Source organism: Lampetra fluviatilis, chromosome 31 (genome assembly GCF_964198595.1).
Source record: "Lampetra fluviatilis chromosome 31, kcLamFluv1.1, whole genome shotgun sequence".
Lineage (NCBI taxonomy): Eukaryota > Metazoa > Chordata > Hyperoartia > Petromyzontiformes > Petromyzontidae > Lampetra > Lampetra fluviatilis.
In genome coordinates, this window is record NC_136305.1 from 10,589,005 (window position 1) to 10,603,989 (window position 14,985).

Genomic DNA, 14,985 nt, shown 5'->3' on the forward strand with positions numbered 1-14,985 from the left:
CAAACTTCAGACGGGCATGTATATGTGCTTTCTTGAGCAGGGGGGCCTTACGGGCGCTGCAGGATTTCAGTCCTTCATGGCGTAGTGTGTTACCAACTATTTTCATAGTGACTATGGTCCCAGCTGCCTTGAGATCATTGACAAGATCCTCCCGTGTAGTTCTGGGCTGATTCCTCACCGTTCTCATGATCATTGCAACTCCACGAGGTGAGATCTTGCATGGAGCCCCATGCCGAGGGAGATTGACAGTTCTTTTGTGTTTATTCCATTTTCGAATAATCGCACCAACTGTTGTCACCTTCTCACCAAGCTGCTTGGCGATGGTCTTGTAGCCCATTTTAGCCTTGTGTAGGTCTACAATCTTGTCCCTAACATCCTTGGAGAGTTATTTGGTCTTGGCCATGGTGGAGAGTTTGGAATCTGATTGATTGATTGCTTCTGTGAACTGGTGTCTTTTATACAGGTAACAACCTGAGATTAGGGGCACTCCCTTTAAGAGTGTGCTCCTAATCTCAGCTCGTTACCTGTATAAAATATACCTGGGAGCCAGAAATCTTTCTGATTGAGAGGGGGTCAAATACTTATTTCCCTCATTAAAATTTAAATCAATTTATAACATTTTTGACATGCGTTTTTCTGGATTTTGTTGTTGTTATTCTGTCTCTCACTGTTCAAATAAACCTACCATTAAAATTATGGACTGATCATTTCTTTGTCAGTTGAAAACGTACTCAATCAGCAGGGGATCAAATACTTTTTTCCCTCACTGTATGTACATTTAACTTCTTTTGCACCACGTGACCAACCGTGCTAATCGTAGGTGCGAGGGAAGGGCCACAAACTAAACGAAGTGAGCAGTTCCAAAGAAATTCGTTTTCAAAAACCAATTAGTTTTCTAAAACGAATTTATGGGGATTGGTTTCAAGTATTGGTCAAACTATCCCCATGGCCGACACAGCAAGATGACGCCTTTTCCCAGCAGTAGAATGAAAACAAAATGCTGCAAATGACCCTCATGGCGGTACCCCGGGGAACCAAATAGTAGAAAATTGCCGAGGCAATTAAATGTTGTATTTCTGGGACACTACTTTTTCCAGGGGTGTACTTAACTCCGCGACTGGGGTACCAATCAATCCGAAATCGGTGCCACTCCGCGATGTCGAAACGCCGAACATCAGCATCAAAAACCCGTTATCGAAAAAATCAACTTTAACTAGTGCATCGTGTACAGCTCGTCGAGAAGAGTCGATTGCCGCATCGCCGACCATCGACGGACTGAAAATGACTGAATCACGGACATTGTGCGAGAGCCGGGGTACTATGGTACCCCGGGGTACCACCACAAAGTTCAAATGTTCTATTTTAGTTAATACACGAGCACTGCCCATTCATTTTGCACGAGATCCACGCCCCGGGGGTGGATGGGTGGCGGGAGGGGGCGCGTGACGTCAGCACGACGCACGAACTCGGCTCCGCGCTGTGGCAGGCGCGTGACGTCCCCTGCGACACCAACGAGCCAGGCAGCCAGTCAGCCAGCAAAGCGTTTTATTTCTAATAAAGCGTAACATATGTTTCAATTACCAGGGTTAAATGATTTTACTTTTGAACCTTGCCCAGGACCTGATCAGTTTTCATCGCAATTATGCTCTGTGGCTAAAACAGGGGAAGCTGTTTGCATTTGAATAGCCTCAAACAAGTCGTCGCTAATTGGTGCTATTCTCAAGGACCCTTTCCTAACGAGTTGGCAGATTCTCGTTTTGCGCTTCTTAAACTTCACATTGTCCTTGGCAACTGAGCATTGCTTCCGCTGCTGCCGAGCAGCCTCCAAGGGATTGCAAGGTATTTTGCACTCTGCTGGTTGCATTTGAGATCAGCCACAGCTAGGCAGAATCCTAACCAAGCGCGTAACGGCGTGGATCCTGCCATTTCACTCCCATGCCAACCGCCAGCTTCCAAAGCAGGGCGAAGACATACGCCAAAAGACATTCCTAATCATTCCTGACAATATATTAAATTACCATGTAAGCCTTTAGCCAATATTTTACATTATTAGCTGACCCCAGTTATACAATTTCTCACAAAGCAATTCCGGGCGCATGTCTGCCTGCGCGACGGTTTGAAGCCAACAAAAGCTGCAGCTCAAGGACGAAATGCTTGAGTTGCCTCGCGACCCCCGCCACACCCGCTGCGGCGTCGGAGTGAATGGCTTGTGTGACCTGGCTGCCGATGTGCGTTCTCTAACCTCCACTTCGGAGTTTTAGAGGGACCGGGGATGATGTTGGGGGTCCGGAGTCACGGTCTCCACGTCCACGCCGTCTACCCACCGGCCACCTCGTCACCACGTGGAAGCGGTGCTCGGCTCGCCGCCTTTTCCACGGAGCAAACTGCGTGCCACGCCGGCGCGCGCCACGGCGGGGGTTTCGTGGCTCGTGACGCGGGGCCGCGGACCTCGAGGCTGCATGAAGCCCCGAGGTGGCACAATCCAGGCCGGAAGCGAAAGCATCTCGCCCTATGCAATTATAACGTGCGGCCGCTTTGATCCCAGGGCTGTCAAATTAAATGTGTCTCAGTCTGCCTAGGAAAATGAAAATGAGAGTATGTGGCAAAAAATAAAAAGCTTAACAATTTTTTTTGCAAGTAAGGCCCACTGAGCTACGTAGCTCTTTTTCAGAAGCGACCTGGCCGTCACAAATGAAAGCTCAACGAAGTGGCTTATCACGTGAAAAAGTATAGCAGCCAAATGGTCTAAATTCATGTTAATTCTAAATGTGGAGGGAAAAACTGGAGGACCCGGAGAAAAATCCACGCAACCACGGGAAGAATATGCAAACTCCAAATATGCAGATGTCAGGGTCGGGATCGAACCCACGTCCTCCTGCATACCAGGCAAGTAAGTCAATATCTCGCCACCATGGCAGATAATGCGTCACTGAGCTATGTAGCTATTTTTCAGAAGCGGACTGGCTATCACAAATGATAGCTCAATGCAGTGGATTATCATCGTGTGGAAATGTATCGCAGCCAAATACTCCCAACGAGTTTTGATTCTACCACTACTGCTTACTATTTTTTTATTTTACCAGGCGAGGTCATTAACATCTCGCCACTGTGGCGCCCAAAATTTCAATACAGTACCACCGCATCTTGGTACAAATCAGTTCCTGCCACCCAAACACAGACGCCAATTCTCAGACTATCCTGGTGAAACCCGGACAGGAGGCAGCCCGAGGCAGTACCAGCGAGTGCCGCTCGATGCAGTGAGGGGTAGGATGAGAGGCTGGATGAGGTGCGGAGGGAGCGCTTGTGACACATCGAACTTGACATCCACGCAGACACGAGTGGTTGAATGTTCACAGCAGTGAAACTGATCAAATATCCGAGACTGAGCGGTGTCACCTCTCAAATCCCCCCAGTAGTGGTGTAGCCACCTGCACTGGGACACTTGGGCAGGAGGGGCATTGGCAGTCCCATTTCATTCAACCACGCCATTTCATGGTGCGGTTGGTACATGCCAACCATGCCATGCCAGTGCCCCAGGAACGCAGTACAGCTTGCTGAAACGTACTTGACAAATCTAACAAGTCTCATTAACTGCGCACGCTTCCAACATTACACAACGCGCCTTTAGAACCAGTTTGGTGTTTGGAATCTCTTGTGACTCCAAAACGGACATTTGAAATGGCTGTGACGGTGGCACTTTGCCAGACACGGCTTGTTTGCCGAGAACAAGGGTTGCTTTTTTCAGCGATTACCGTCCGCACACTGCCGCTGGCGCGAGCGTCAACGACACTGACACGCAAAGGGCCGGGACCCATACACGTGCCGTGCCGCCCCAGACTGGCTACGGCAAGCGAGCGCGTCCGCGTGTTGACACCGCCGGCCGACCGCTCATGTGCCAACCGGAACCCATGCGGCCAGACCGGCGCATGCCGTCACAGGGCCGCGTGCATTTAACGCCGCGCAACTCCACTCGTGCCACACGCTTGTCTGGGATGAGTATACTGTCAGCATTTTTACCTTTAATTAATCATGAACGCCTGATTAATTGGTTGATTAATGATTCAGTTCTTCCAGGCGGTTAATTATTGAGCAGTGCATTTGCACGCGACGGCACAGATGTGCGGTGGCTCGGGAAGATGAACTCCAATCCTCGAAGCATGCCCGAGGCCAACGGCAAATCCCCGCCAGGACATCAGACACCTGGGATTAGGCATCGGCCAACCTGGGATGGGCCACTCGCTTCCGGGGCTGAGAGATTAGTCCCCAAACCCCCCCCCCAACTTGGTCAATGGTAACTTCTGTGCCAACACCAGCACCGCTTGCCTTTCACCCCACGAGGATTAAGGGGCTCTGCAGGCCTCACATTTGGTGGCGCGCTCCGACTGCTCGCACGGCCAGGACCGTGTACGATTCGGCATGCCACGTCGCCGTGTGCCACGCCGGGGTTTTGTGGTGGAGCCACGGGCGGGCTGGCGGGTGGGCGGGCGGGCGGTGTTTGTGGTCCATGCCGTGGGGTTGCAGACGAGGCCTTTCCTCAAGGCTGGACGAGGCCTCCGGGTGGCAAAGTCCAGGTCGGGAGCGAAAGGGTCTCGTCCCATTCAATTACAACGTGCGGCCGCTTTGATCCCGGGGCTGTCAAATAAAATCGCGCCGGTGAACTGCTGCCAGAGAAATAGTGTCTTTTAAATTAAAGCCCAGCCGCTGCTGGCGGCACAAAGGGAATACAAATGAAATAAATAAATGTGGCGAGCGTGACTGACGGCCAACCTCGCGGATCAACCCGCTCGCCGATGATCAATCGCGGCCGCGTCCCCGGGACCGTCCCCGCATCCCGGCGACACGCAGGGACCGCACGGGTGGCCGGCCCTCCCGGCTTCGGCGGCTCACGGCGACCCCGGGGCCTCACAGCGGTGCCCGTGCCGCAGCTGCGCCACGACCCATCGCGGCTGCGCCCCGCCCCTCCGCCATGCCCCCCGCCGCTCAATCGCATCCTGCCTCAGAGAGACGATCGCAGACCACGGATCCCTCAGCAGATCGAGAGCCGCTTTACGAGGCGCGCGCCGACCTCTCGCCCACCGCCTTCTCCTGCGGTCGTGAAGGAGGCAACCGTTTCGCGGGATGGGAGATGCACCGCAGGAATTGCACCGGCCATTTGTTGCGGGTAGCCGCTTCTACAAATGACACCGAGGTTGCCACACGCTGCGCGAGCTTTGATACGGCTGTGTTGATGCATTGTCAGGCACAGCACATAGGGCAGACATACATCCAGCATACATAGCGCAAGCGGCACAAAGCAGGTACAGCAGACGCACGGAGTAGATGTGGCCTGTATGAATGGTGAACTTCTTTCGCACCGTACGTAGCCAACCATGCTAATGGGAGGTGCGGGGGAAAGACAACAAACTAAACATAAAAGAAATTCTAAAGAAATTCGTTTTCAATCGAGGATGAAAAGTGCATAGCTCCAGTAGCTTATTAATATCAGAACAGCGTTCCAGATGGCCGCAGACGCACAAAGCTCAAGGCCTGGTGCTGCTATGGTCTGTGTTGGGGTCAATTACCAAGCAAATTCGGTCTCCTTGTGGCCACTGTACTGGGGTCACTGGGCTCTGAATCACCCACCAGAACAAATCGGCGTTATCGCCGCTCTGAGACGCGCGCTGTCTGTTTCCATGTTTGTGCGGTGACGGTCTTCATTGCTCCTATCAAATCGCCACTTTATCAGGTGGTATGTACATAAGTGCTTTTAAAAAGGGCAGGCGATGGGAATCAAAGACATAAGTCAGCTGGCTGCGCCTGACACCAGATATATCTCGGTGGGTTTTTTTTTCTTTTATTGCCATCGCGGACAGCTCCACACATTCCCGTCATTCTTCAAAGGCGGCCTCGGCTATTATAATTCAGGGCCAAAACGGGACATTAAAACCGTCCGGATGACAAATGTTTCTTTTGTTAAGCGGCCGGATTTAATCTGAACTGATGGAAGACGATGTTCCAACGACGCGCAATCCATGCTCGGCATTAGAGGCATCGGGAAATATTGACCGGGTTCCAGAATTGGACACCGTGCCTGCCTGAGCGGCGGAGACTCCCGTGATGAACGCGATGTCACCGTAATCGCGCAGAAATGCCCCGTGCCCCCGCGGGACCGACCGCGCGGCGCGCTTGCCACCAATCGCTGGGCATGGTCGCTCCCACGCGCCATCAGATTGTTTCTCTGTCGTCGACGTCTCTGTTGCGGTCGCCACCGCGTGACTCTGCCGGTCCACGCCACGCACCTCCCGCGCCGCGGTTCCAATAGGGTCGAGGTTGGGATAATTACACCGTTAACGCCAACCGCCGCAGCAATTAATACGTGTTAACAAGCTCCAAAGAGCACGCGCCGACTTGAAAATGGCGTGTGAATTAGCCGCGTCGGGTGGCGCCATTCAAGGGCGCGTTTGCAGGCGCAACAATAGCGCCGTTCGCGTCTGGCAACGGCGCAGCATTCCAGCCATCTTCGACTGCTGTAAGCGGCAGCCACTAGATTCAAGAGGCATAAGTGCTTGCTAAACGGGTGGCTCCAGCGGTGTCGGGTGTAAAAATGGGGCAACAAAGCGAGGCGAGGTGGCTGAAAAGGGTTGATTGGATCGGGGTTGATTTATGTCGTGGTGGTGGTGGGGGGGGGTAGCTGAGCTATGCGGGGCGGCGGAGGTCCTTCCCACAACGAGAGGAGTAAACAAGGCCCGGCAGTGTTGAGGAAGGATACATTACGGGGGAACATTAGGAAGTGATTAGTCCTGGAAGCAATTTCAGAGAGTGGTTCAAACAGGATTAGGATGGCACGGACACGTGCACTGAATGAATAGCGGGACTCATGCAGCGGGTTATGAATTCAAATACAGAGTTACGGAGAGGCACAGGGGTAAACCATGATATTAAAAACAGCCAGAGGATTTAATATATTGGCAGCAGCACAACACTGCTCCCGTGTGATTGGCACGGAGAGAGAGAGAGAGAGCCGGGCCTCCACGGGACACCGCGGCACGCGCGCTGTGTTCCACGGCGTGTGCCAGGGCACGGGGTGCCACTCGCGAGGCTGCGGCATTGTAAACAAAGCGGTGCGAATGTTTTCAGTTTCTGCAAACCGCATCGCTCGGCAGTCGGCGAAACCACGAGCGGGGGGAATTGGTGACGCCGGAGTGGAAAAGTGACGGAGGGGGGGGGGGCAGCGTAACGTGATCAAAGGCTCGGACACAGGCCCAATCAGCGGGCAGCTCAGCCACCACAACTCTCCTTCGCCTCTCTGCATATAAATTATTTCTCCACCTTTCGGGATAGATGCTGTCATCAAAAGCGAATGCACGGGCGCCCTCGGAAGTTGCTGAGGGATTAGAAACATGGCAGGTACACCGCTGTTGACATCCATGATGTAAATGAATCACAACAGGTGGGCGATGAGTAATCAATGGGTATCCAGGTGTGGATGAACACTTGTTAAGTTGAGGGGCGGGGGGGGGAAGTGGCCATGGGGACCCGTGTAGGCTCTTAATTAAGAAGGCAAAGCATATGGCTGGTTCCCATCCATCCCCAAATATTGGGAAGAAGAAGAAGAATTGACGGCCATCCCAAACTGAGGTGCGTCATGTCAGCAGACGGCACAAGCCCAGCCCCTCGTGTTAGATTTATTTATTTATCCGACACGGCGCGACAACGCGCCGGAGTTGACACGGCACCGGCACGGGGCTCGGCGCCGCGGCCCCAAACACGGCGCGTGTCGACGCGCCGTGTTTCGGGACGGGCGCACGCTATACCCCGAGGGGTTCAACGGAACGCTGCAGCCAGCTCTGTTAAAACAAGAGGCCACAACGGGTAGAGACGGCTCGAGCTTAGCCGTGGAGATGCACGTTGAGACCGATCTTGCACGAGGTCCCACGTGGAGGGTCGGGTTGGCCGCGGCCTGACGGACGCGCCCGCGCACAGATTGCCTCCGACAGCCAGCGCCGTCTACAGACTGCCCTGTGGAATGCCGAGATAGGGGCTCGGGTTAAAAGCTAGGGGTGGGGTTCAGGTTACTCTTTAAAGCTTTCCGACCAAGGTTTAAAGCCCTGTCCGTCTGCCCGCCCAGTAACGGGTAAGGGGGGGGGACACTGGAACCGTTGTGAAGATGACCTGGCGTGGACGAACCTCGAGTGTAAAGCGGCATCGCTATTCGGGAGTTTCGTCCTCGTTGACTGCAGCATCGCCAACAAAAGTTTGAGACCGCAATGCCTTTGAAAATATACTAAATGCTACTTGCACTGGTGCTGAACACACATTTCTTGAAAGCTGCTTTTCGTGTTTAGTTTGTTGTCCTTCCCCTGCACCTTCTATGAGCACGATTGGCTACGTACGGTGAAAGAGAAGTTAACCATACACACATACATGCAGCTAATTATATCCTGTTCAAGACAAAACGTGTGTTGGAAAAGCGTCACGGAATCCATGTGCACATCGATACGTTTTTTCCCCCCTAACTTCTTTAGACCCCCTCCACCCCCAACCCAGCAAAGTGCCGTACAAAGTGGCGTGGGGTGCTCGCGGTGTCAAAACCACGGGGGGAGTGGAGGGGGAGTGGGGGGGGCGAACGCTGGCAGCGGGCGTGGTGCGAAATGCGACGGCGCCGACGTGCGAAAGTGAAATACGTTCACCGGGGGCACTGGGTTAGCGCCGGGCCCCGGTGTTAAGCGAGGAGACGCACGGCGGCGCTCATTCTCTCTGTCAACACTGGCTTGGGCCACAAGCAGCGAAAGCGAGGAAAGTGTTTGCGCGTTTTTAAAAAAATGTTTTTGCAATTATTAACACACTTGGATGTGAAAATTTAACCGCGGGGCTGATGCGCCCGTAGCCCCGGGCGGCTAGATCATGTGTATTTATAACAACGCGGGATCTCATTGAAACCTGGAGACTCTCTCGCCAGTGAGACCAGGGTTCAAAGAACAACTGGAATGAACGGCTCCGTTAAAAGAGCCTAATGGCAATTAACGAATTGTATAATCAATGACAGTTGTCAATTCACCAATTCATGACGGTCCCCTCCGCAATGCTTTATCCCTCGAGGACGTTCGACCATACTTCACTATGTTGATCAGCATGGGTTGATGAAGGGGGTTGTTAGGATGGATTCGGATGTTACTCACCGCTGATACTGGCTGTGGCCAGCAATGCTGAGTTCACAGTGCAGTGCATGAATCACCGCGCCGACCACAGATGAAAACGGCTTCACGCGGTTAATACACAAGATGCCTCCACTGAAAAGTTTCAGAATGTACGGGGACGCAGTTGTTTTTTTATGCAAGCCAAGCACGTGTTCTTGCAAGTGACGTCCTCGAGAATCCACTTCGAGGACATCTAAATTCTACCACAGACTTCATGTGATCAAATTCTGGAGTAAAATCACGAACCAAGATTATTATGGCAGCAGCTCCCCTCGTTAAAAACCGTGGCAGCTCCCCATCGGGTCACAGGCCCCAATCGGCTGCCCGCTCTTTACCCGTGCCCCTGATGGTCTGCGTTGTCCTAGCTCCGGCGGTAAAGCCGCGGTGCAGAGGGTTCCCATCACCGCGGGACCCGTCGTGCGGCCGGGTGAAGCTAGGCCGTGGCCGCAACTGTTGTCGCGGGGGCTCAACGGGGATAAGAGAGATCACCGGCTGCCCGGTCCCGGGCACTGCCTCTGTCCCGTTCGGCACCGCCGCTTTACCCCGGCGCAAAAACCGCCCCTCCCGCGCTGTCCCACGACACACGACGGCGCCGACGCAGAGCGCGCGGAAGGCGAGCGGTAACTCACAGCCGGGAAGGCGGAGAAGAGGCGCAGGGCGTGGGTGTGCGTGGCGGCCGCCTCCAGGGGGAACGGCAGGAAGGGCTTGAGGCTCAGGGTGGGCTGCATGACGTGCGGCGCGTGCAGGGGTCCGGCTGGGCACGGGCTCCCTGCCACACCAGGGCCACGCACGCGCAAGCGGGCCCGGGCACACCCACGCACAAGCGCACGTACGCACGAGCACAGGAACACACACGCGCTGACGCGTACATACACGCACGCAAACCAACAGATGTTCCCACACGCGCACGCGCACCCAAAGACACGCGCACAGGCATCCACGCACGTACGGCGACACGAGCGCATGCACGCACGCGCAGGGATGCGGCAGACAACCACGCGTACAGATCCACACCCGCGCACGCCCGCACAGAGACACGCACGCACGCATGCAGGCAGGCACATTTTTAGTGGGGAAATTAATACCCACGTATACACACAGAGACGCATTTGGTTGTGACCCGCACGTGTAACCCGAGACTCTGGCACCATAGTGCCTTGCATTTGCCAGCCGCTGATGGACGTCTGTGTCATCGGGTGCAGCCTGGCCAAGGGAAGTCGTTCTGCTGTCACCACACGCCCAGACACGGGGCTACCAGGTGCCATCCTGGGACCACCGGATCGTTGCTCCCCTCGGCCCTAATTAACTTTGAAAGTTAACAAAATAAATGAGCCCGGACTTTTTTGGCTGCGACTCTTGGCAGCGGAGCTGCTCTGGCTTGCGACTCGCATTGAGCGCGGTCCCCCAAGTCACCCATCAACGTCACCCCGGTGAGCGCAAGGGGTGATGGCGGTGATTGGTGGCCCGTGACCTTCGCGCCGGAGTGCACGGTGCCCATTTGGCTTGCTGGGGGCCCCCTGGCCCCCCCAGGCTGAAGGTCCCCGAGGCGATTGAGGCTGGAGGCTCCCTAGCCACCTGCGGCTGCAGGCCCCCTGGGCGGTTGAGGCTGGAAGACCCCTGGCCACCCAAAACTGAAGGCCCCCTGGGCGGTTGGGGCTGGAGGCCCCTGGCCACCCAAAGCTGAAGGCCCCTGGCCACCTCAGGCTGGAGGCCGAGGCTGCCGAGTGTGAGCGTGCCGCTAGTGCGGCATGCGAATTGACCTCGCGCTGGCTGCTAAGCAACTGCCCAACCCCGAATGTCAATGCTTGCACATTGGGAAATGTAATAATAGACAGTGGCGCTGGGACGACATTAATTTTAGCCTCGGTGCAGCATAAACACAAAATCCACGCGTTTATTCGACGTCGCCAACGAGACGCACGCGACCTGAGTGTCTTCCGCGAGCGCGGCGATTGATGACAATCGCTGCGGTTGCTCAGGGCGCCTCCCAATAATGCCTGGAATACAAACAACGAAAAACACCCCACTCCTTGCTGATTAAGAAATAAACAGCAGAGACGGCGGTGAGCGAGCACACACTGCAAACAGCCACGGCGCCTGACTGACACCACGCACCCTCTGCGTGCCGTTTCTCCACGAGCGCTCGGACCTCAAGCGCTCTCCTCCCGTCACCGATAAAAAAAATTATGAAACAGATAAAAAATGCACGCGCATTCCTTGAACGAGGCCCTTACAATTTTCCATCTGCCTGCGCCGCCTGGATTATATCTCGTTTTTAGCCGTCATCAGTCATTCTGCCTGTCGGCTCTGCGCCTGGTAATTCATCAAGCGAGCGCGGCGGCGACGTGAGGTGGGAGGGAACGTTAGCGCTGCTCGGCCGCTCAAAGACGACACCGTCGCCACGGCGGCATCGCGGGTTGCTGCGCTCGCACGGCCCGGGAGACGAAGGGAGGGTGAGTTGAAGTCGAGAGTGGGGGGGGGGGGCTGGGCGTCGGGGGGGGGGGTAGCGGCGGCACTCGTGGCCTGGGCAGACCTTGACTCTGAGGGCGGCAGGGAGAGAAAGGAGCCGTGATTTTGTCTCCAGGATGTACGGCCACTCACGTGGGTGGTGGCAGCGGCCGCCAGGCCGCCGGTGACGGTGGCTGCTGCTGCCATGGGTGACGGTCGCCGGTGAACTGGGTGGCAGAAGGCTAACTCCACCACCCTGGGTTTAGTCATCATTTCTCTGCGGTAATGGCCTAGGACAGTGGTTCCCAACCTGTCTGCGGACCCCACAGACCACTGCGAACTGTAAAAACATGTTCGCGGACGACCCACCGTGCGGCAACACAACACGTGCGAAAGCGCTTCTTGTGGGCGTGCTGAGCAGCAGCAGTGGCCCGCAGAGCACGTGCAGGCAGAGTTTGCCGCAACAGAGAGCTGTGAATTGCTCACAAATGTGTGAAAATGCACGTGCACGAAGAATCTATTCAGTTCGCGAGAACAACGCACGGGCGAGAATGTTGTTGCGGGATCATACGAGCGTAAGAGTGCATTTAATCTGTTAATCATAAATGCGCTCGAGCAACTTGAGATACTTATTTATCGGCGCCGAGTGAATCCGAAATTGTGGAGGAGGAGACCGGGGTCGGCTGCGCTGGCTGCCGCTCCGTGAATATGCTGCGTGGCAGGACGAGGATTACGCGAGGATTAATTGGCCGTGCAGAGGTGAGGCTTTCATGCCGTTTAGTCACACGCGCATCAAGGCTGCCACGAGCTCAAATTAGGCAAGGCGAGACGGAGGGTGAAAGGGGACGGACGCCAACTGGAACGGCCGCTCGCTGATAATTGTGGCTTTCGCGCTCCGGCACTGTCCGCGGCTTCAAGAAATCCCAGAGCGGATTCAAAACGACCGCGCGTGCGTTCTCAGCACGGCATCTCTGCTTTAATCGCACGGCACAGGGATGAGCCAAGCGGTGTTCGTGAAGGTCCCTTCCTATCAGCAACAGAGGTCATTAAACAGCAGTGGATCAAGACCAGATGAGTGCAGTTGTCATGATGGTGCACACCGCGCGCGGTCTTGTTCAGTCTGCGGGGTTGAGTCTTCGTTCCTTACGCAGCCCATTAAAACCGTGCTCTCTCTTGAATGGCGCACGTGCCAAAGTGGTGAAAAACACCGGGACAGCGAAATGCATCATCCAGACAACATCAGGAATCTGAGAAATCGATAACACCGTGGCCACCTTCGCCGACTCAGTTGCCACGCGGCCTCCTCCATCGAGGGCTGCCACCGCGTCGAGCTCACGCAGAATCGGAATATTTATTCATACTGGAGAAATATCACTAGCCTATGAAGCTCTTTTCACAGATGTCACGCAGATATAGGAAATGGAGGGGGGCAGCCTCGCAGAGCGCTCCTCGTCACGACGCACAACACGCCACGTGGCGCAGGACGCGACGCTTCCGCTGCCTCCACTGCAGAGAAGTCGGCAGCAAGCCACCCTGCGACAGAGAGAGGGGCTGCCCGGTTACCGGTAGGGTCACGAGGTGATTGGTCGATGGGCAACGAGATGCGCTCGAGTGAGGCGCCGCGCAGAATCCGTTCAGCAGAGCGAGGGGATGCAACGCACCGTCCTTGCCAAGCGCCCGCGCACCTCCACGGCGCGCTATCAGCCGCCACTTTAAGAGATATCACGAGACGGCGAGCAGCAGACGTGCGCAGAGGATATAGAGCTTCACCTCACTCAGGGCAGCAGCAGCAACACATCGTCTGCCCACGTCACCCCTGTACATCACAGGCGCGATACCCGTGCGCGTGATTGGCAAGTCGTCTCCTCCACATGGCCACGAGATCGCGTTGTGAGTGCCGTGCTCGCGCCGAAGGCTTCTGGAGTTTCCCGCATGAACAAAGTCCCTTTGTTTCAGTTTCTCTGCTTGACTTTGAACGTCGAGTGACCTCGTAACTTCCCGAGTTTAGATGGTGAGGGATTAAATGTCGCGTTCCCAGCAGCGGGGAGGAGAAGAGCCTGCCCTGACAAGTTGACATTTGCCGGTCCTCTCTTTCTCGCGGACCGACCCACGCTGCAGAAGAGTGTTAATTTACTTCAACACCCAGCGTCCATTGCGCACTGTGCTCTCATTAACTGATGAATTAAAAAAATCCGATAAGACCGACAGGGAGCCTGAGGCTGTTTAAAGACCGCGTCGTCCGCTTGGGTCACAGGACCTCATCGCCTCCTAGCAACGCCTCACCGCCTCCAGAGACTCCTTGACATTTCAGATGCCCTCGGAGTTTCCTGCGCAACCGCGGCCGCCGTCAGGGCGTTCCGTGTCCTGAGCTAAAATCTAAGTCCATTGCCGATCAAGCAAGCATCGCAAATGTGCTCATTTCATACTCACAGCGCTGAGCAGGTGTCAGAAATTCCACTATCCTCTGGTTGGGGAAAGTCTATTCTCAGTACTGCTGACATCCCACAGAGTGGCTTGAAAGGGTTGATGGGCCGAGTGGATCCCCGGTTGTGAGCCATGTGCTCTGGCCACTGCACCATTCGGCTGGGCAAATGCCCTCTTTAACTTCCCTCCATTCGTGTGTTGTCGTGGTCAGCTATAAGCAGACTGAAAGCGGAGGAACTGTGCATTAAAATCGCGCAGACTTAATAGCAAAACGAGTATCACGCCACGAGGTCACACGGATCGGATAATTGAAGACAACAGAAAAAACTCGGATACTTTGCCATGTATAAACACACTATTCAATTCGAAAATGTGGCTAGAGAGGGGGGGGGGCTCAACGGGCTCAGCGGGCTTACTCGCGATGATGTCAGAATATTGAGCCAACAGCCCACAGAGGTCCCGGGTTCCTGCCCCCTCCAACCCCCCCGGGGAGACGCAGGAAAAATCCGATGCCGCCTCCTGAGCCTAGACAGGGGCTCTCCAAGCCAGAGGTCGGGCAGTGCATGCCCCCCCCCATCCCTCGCTCATCGCGCTCAGGGTCGCACCGAAGTTGGCGTTTGCGCTTCAATTGTCCTCGCTGAGACCCTGGAGTGCACTGCGGCACCGACCCTCGCGTGCAGAGGGCCGGGCGGATGTCATCGCCGTGGCACCGCGGGGTGACGGGCGCGAATCACGTCGTCGCAGCGACGCGCGCGCGGCGAGGGGGCCCCCAGCGTGCCGCGTGGACACGGCCCGTTCTGCGGTGGGGGCCTCGGCCCGACCGAGCTGCCGTGCGAAGAAGAACCCGGCGCCCATGCCGCCAACGAACCGTCAGCACGCGACAATAGACAACAGATGTTGGAAAAACACGTAAACATCTCGGACACGATGTCCAGTC

At 55.5% G+C, this 14,985-nt stretch overlaps 1 protein-coding gene across 1 annotated transcript in view; it reads right to left on the reverse strand.

Annotated features, from left to right (window-relative positions):
- The window catches only part of LOC144943594 (zinc finger protein 385D-like), a 132,553-nt gene that overhangs the window by 36,669 nt on the left and 80,899 nt on the right, over positions 1-14,985 (reverse strand). The window contains exon 2 of the mRNA XM_078871198.1: positions 9,806-9,945. Within this exon, the coding sequence (XP_078727324.1) occupies positions 9,806-9,945 (140 nt within the window). The remainder of the gene's footprint in view (positions 1-9,805; positions 9,946-14,985) is intronic.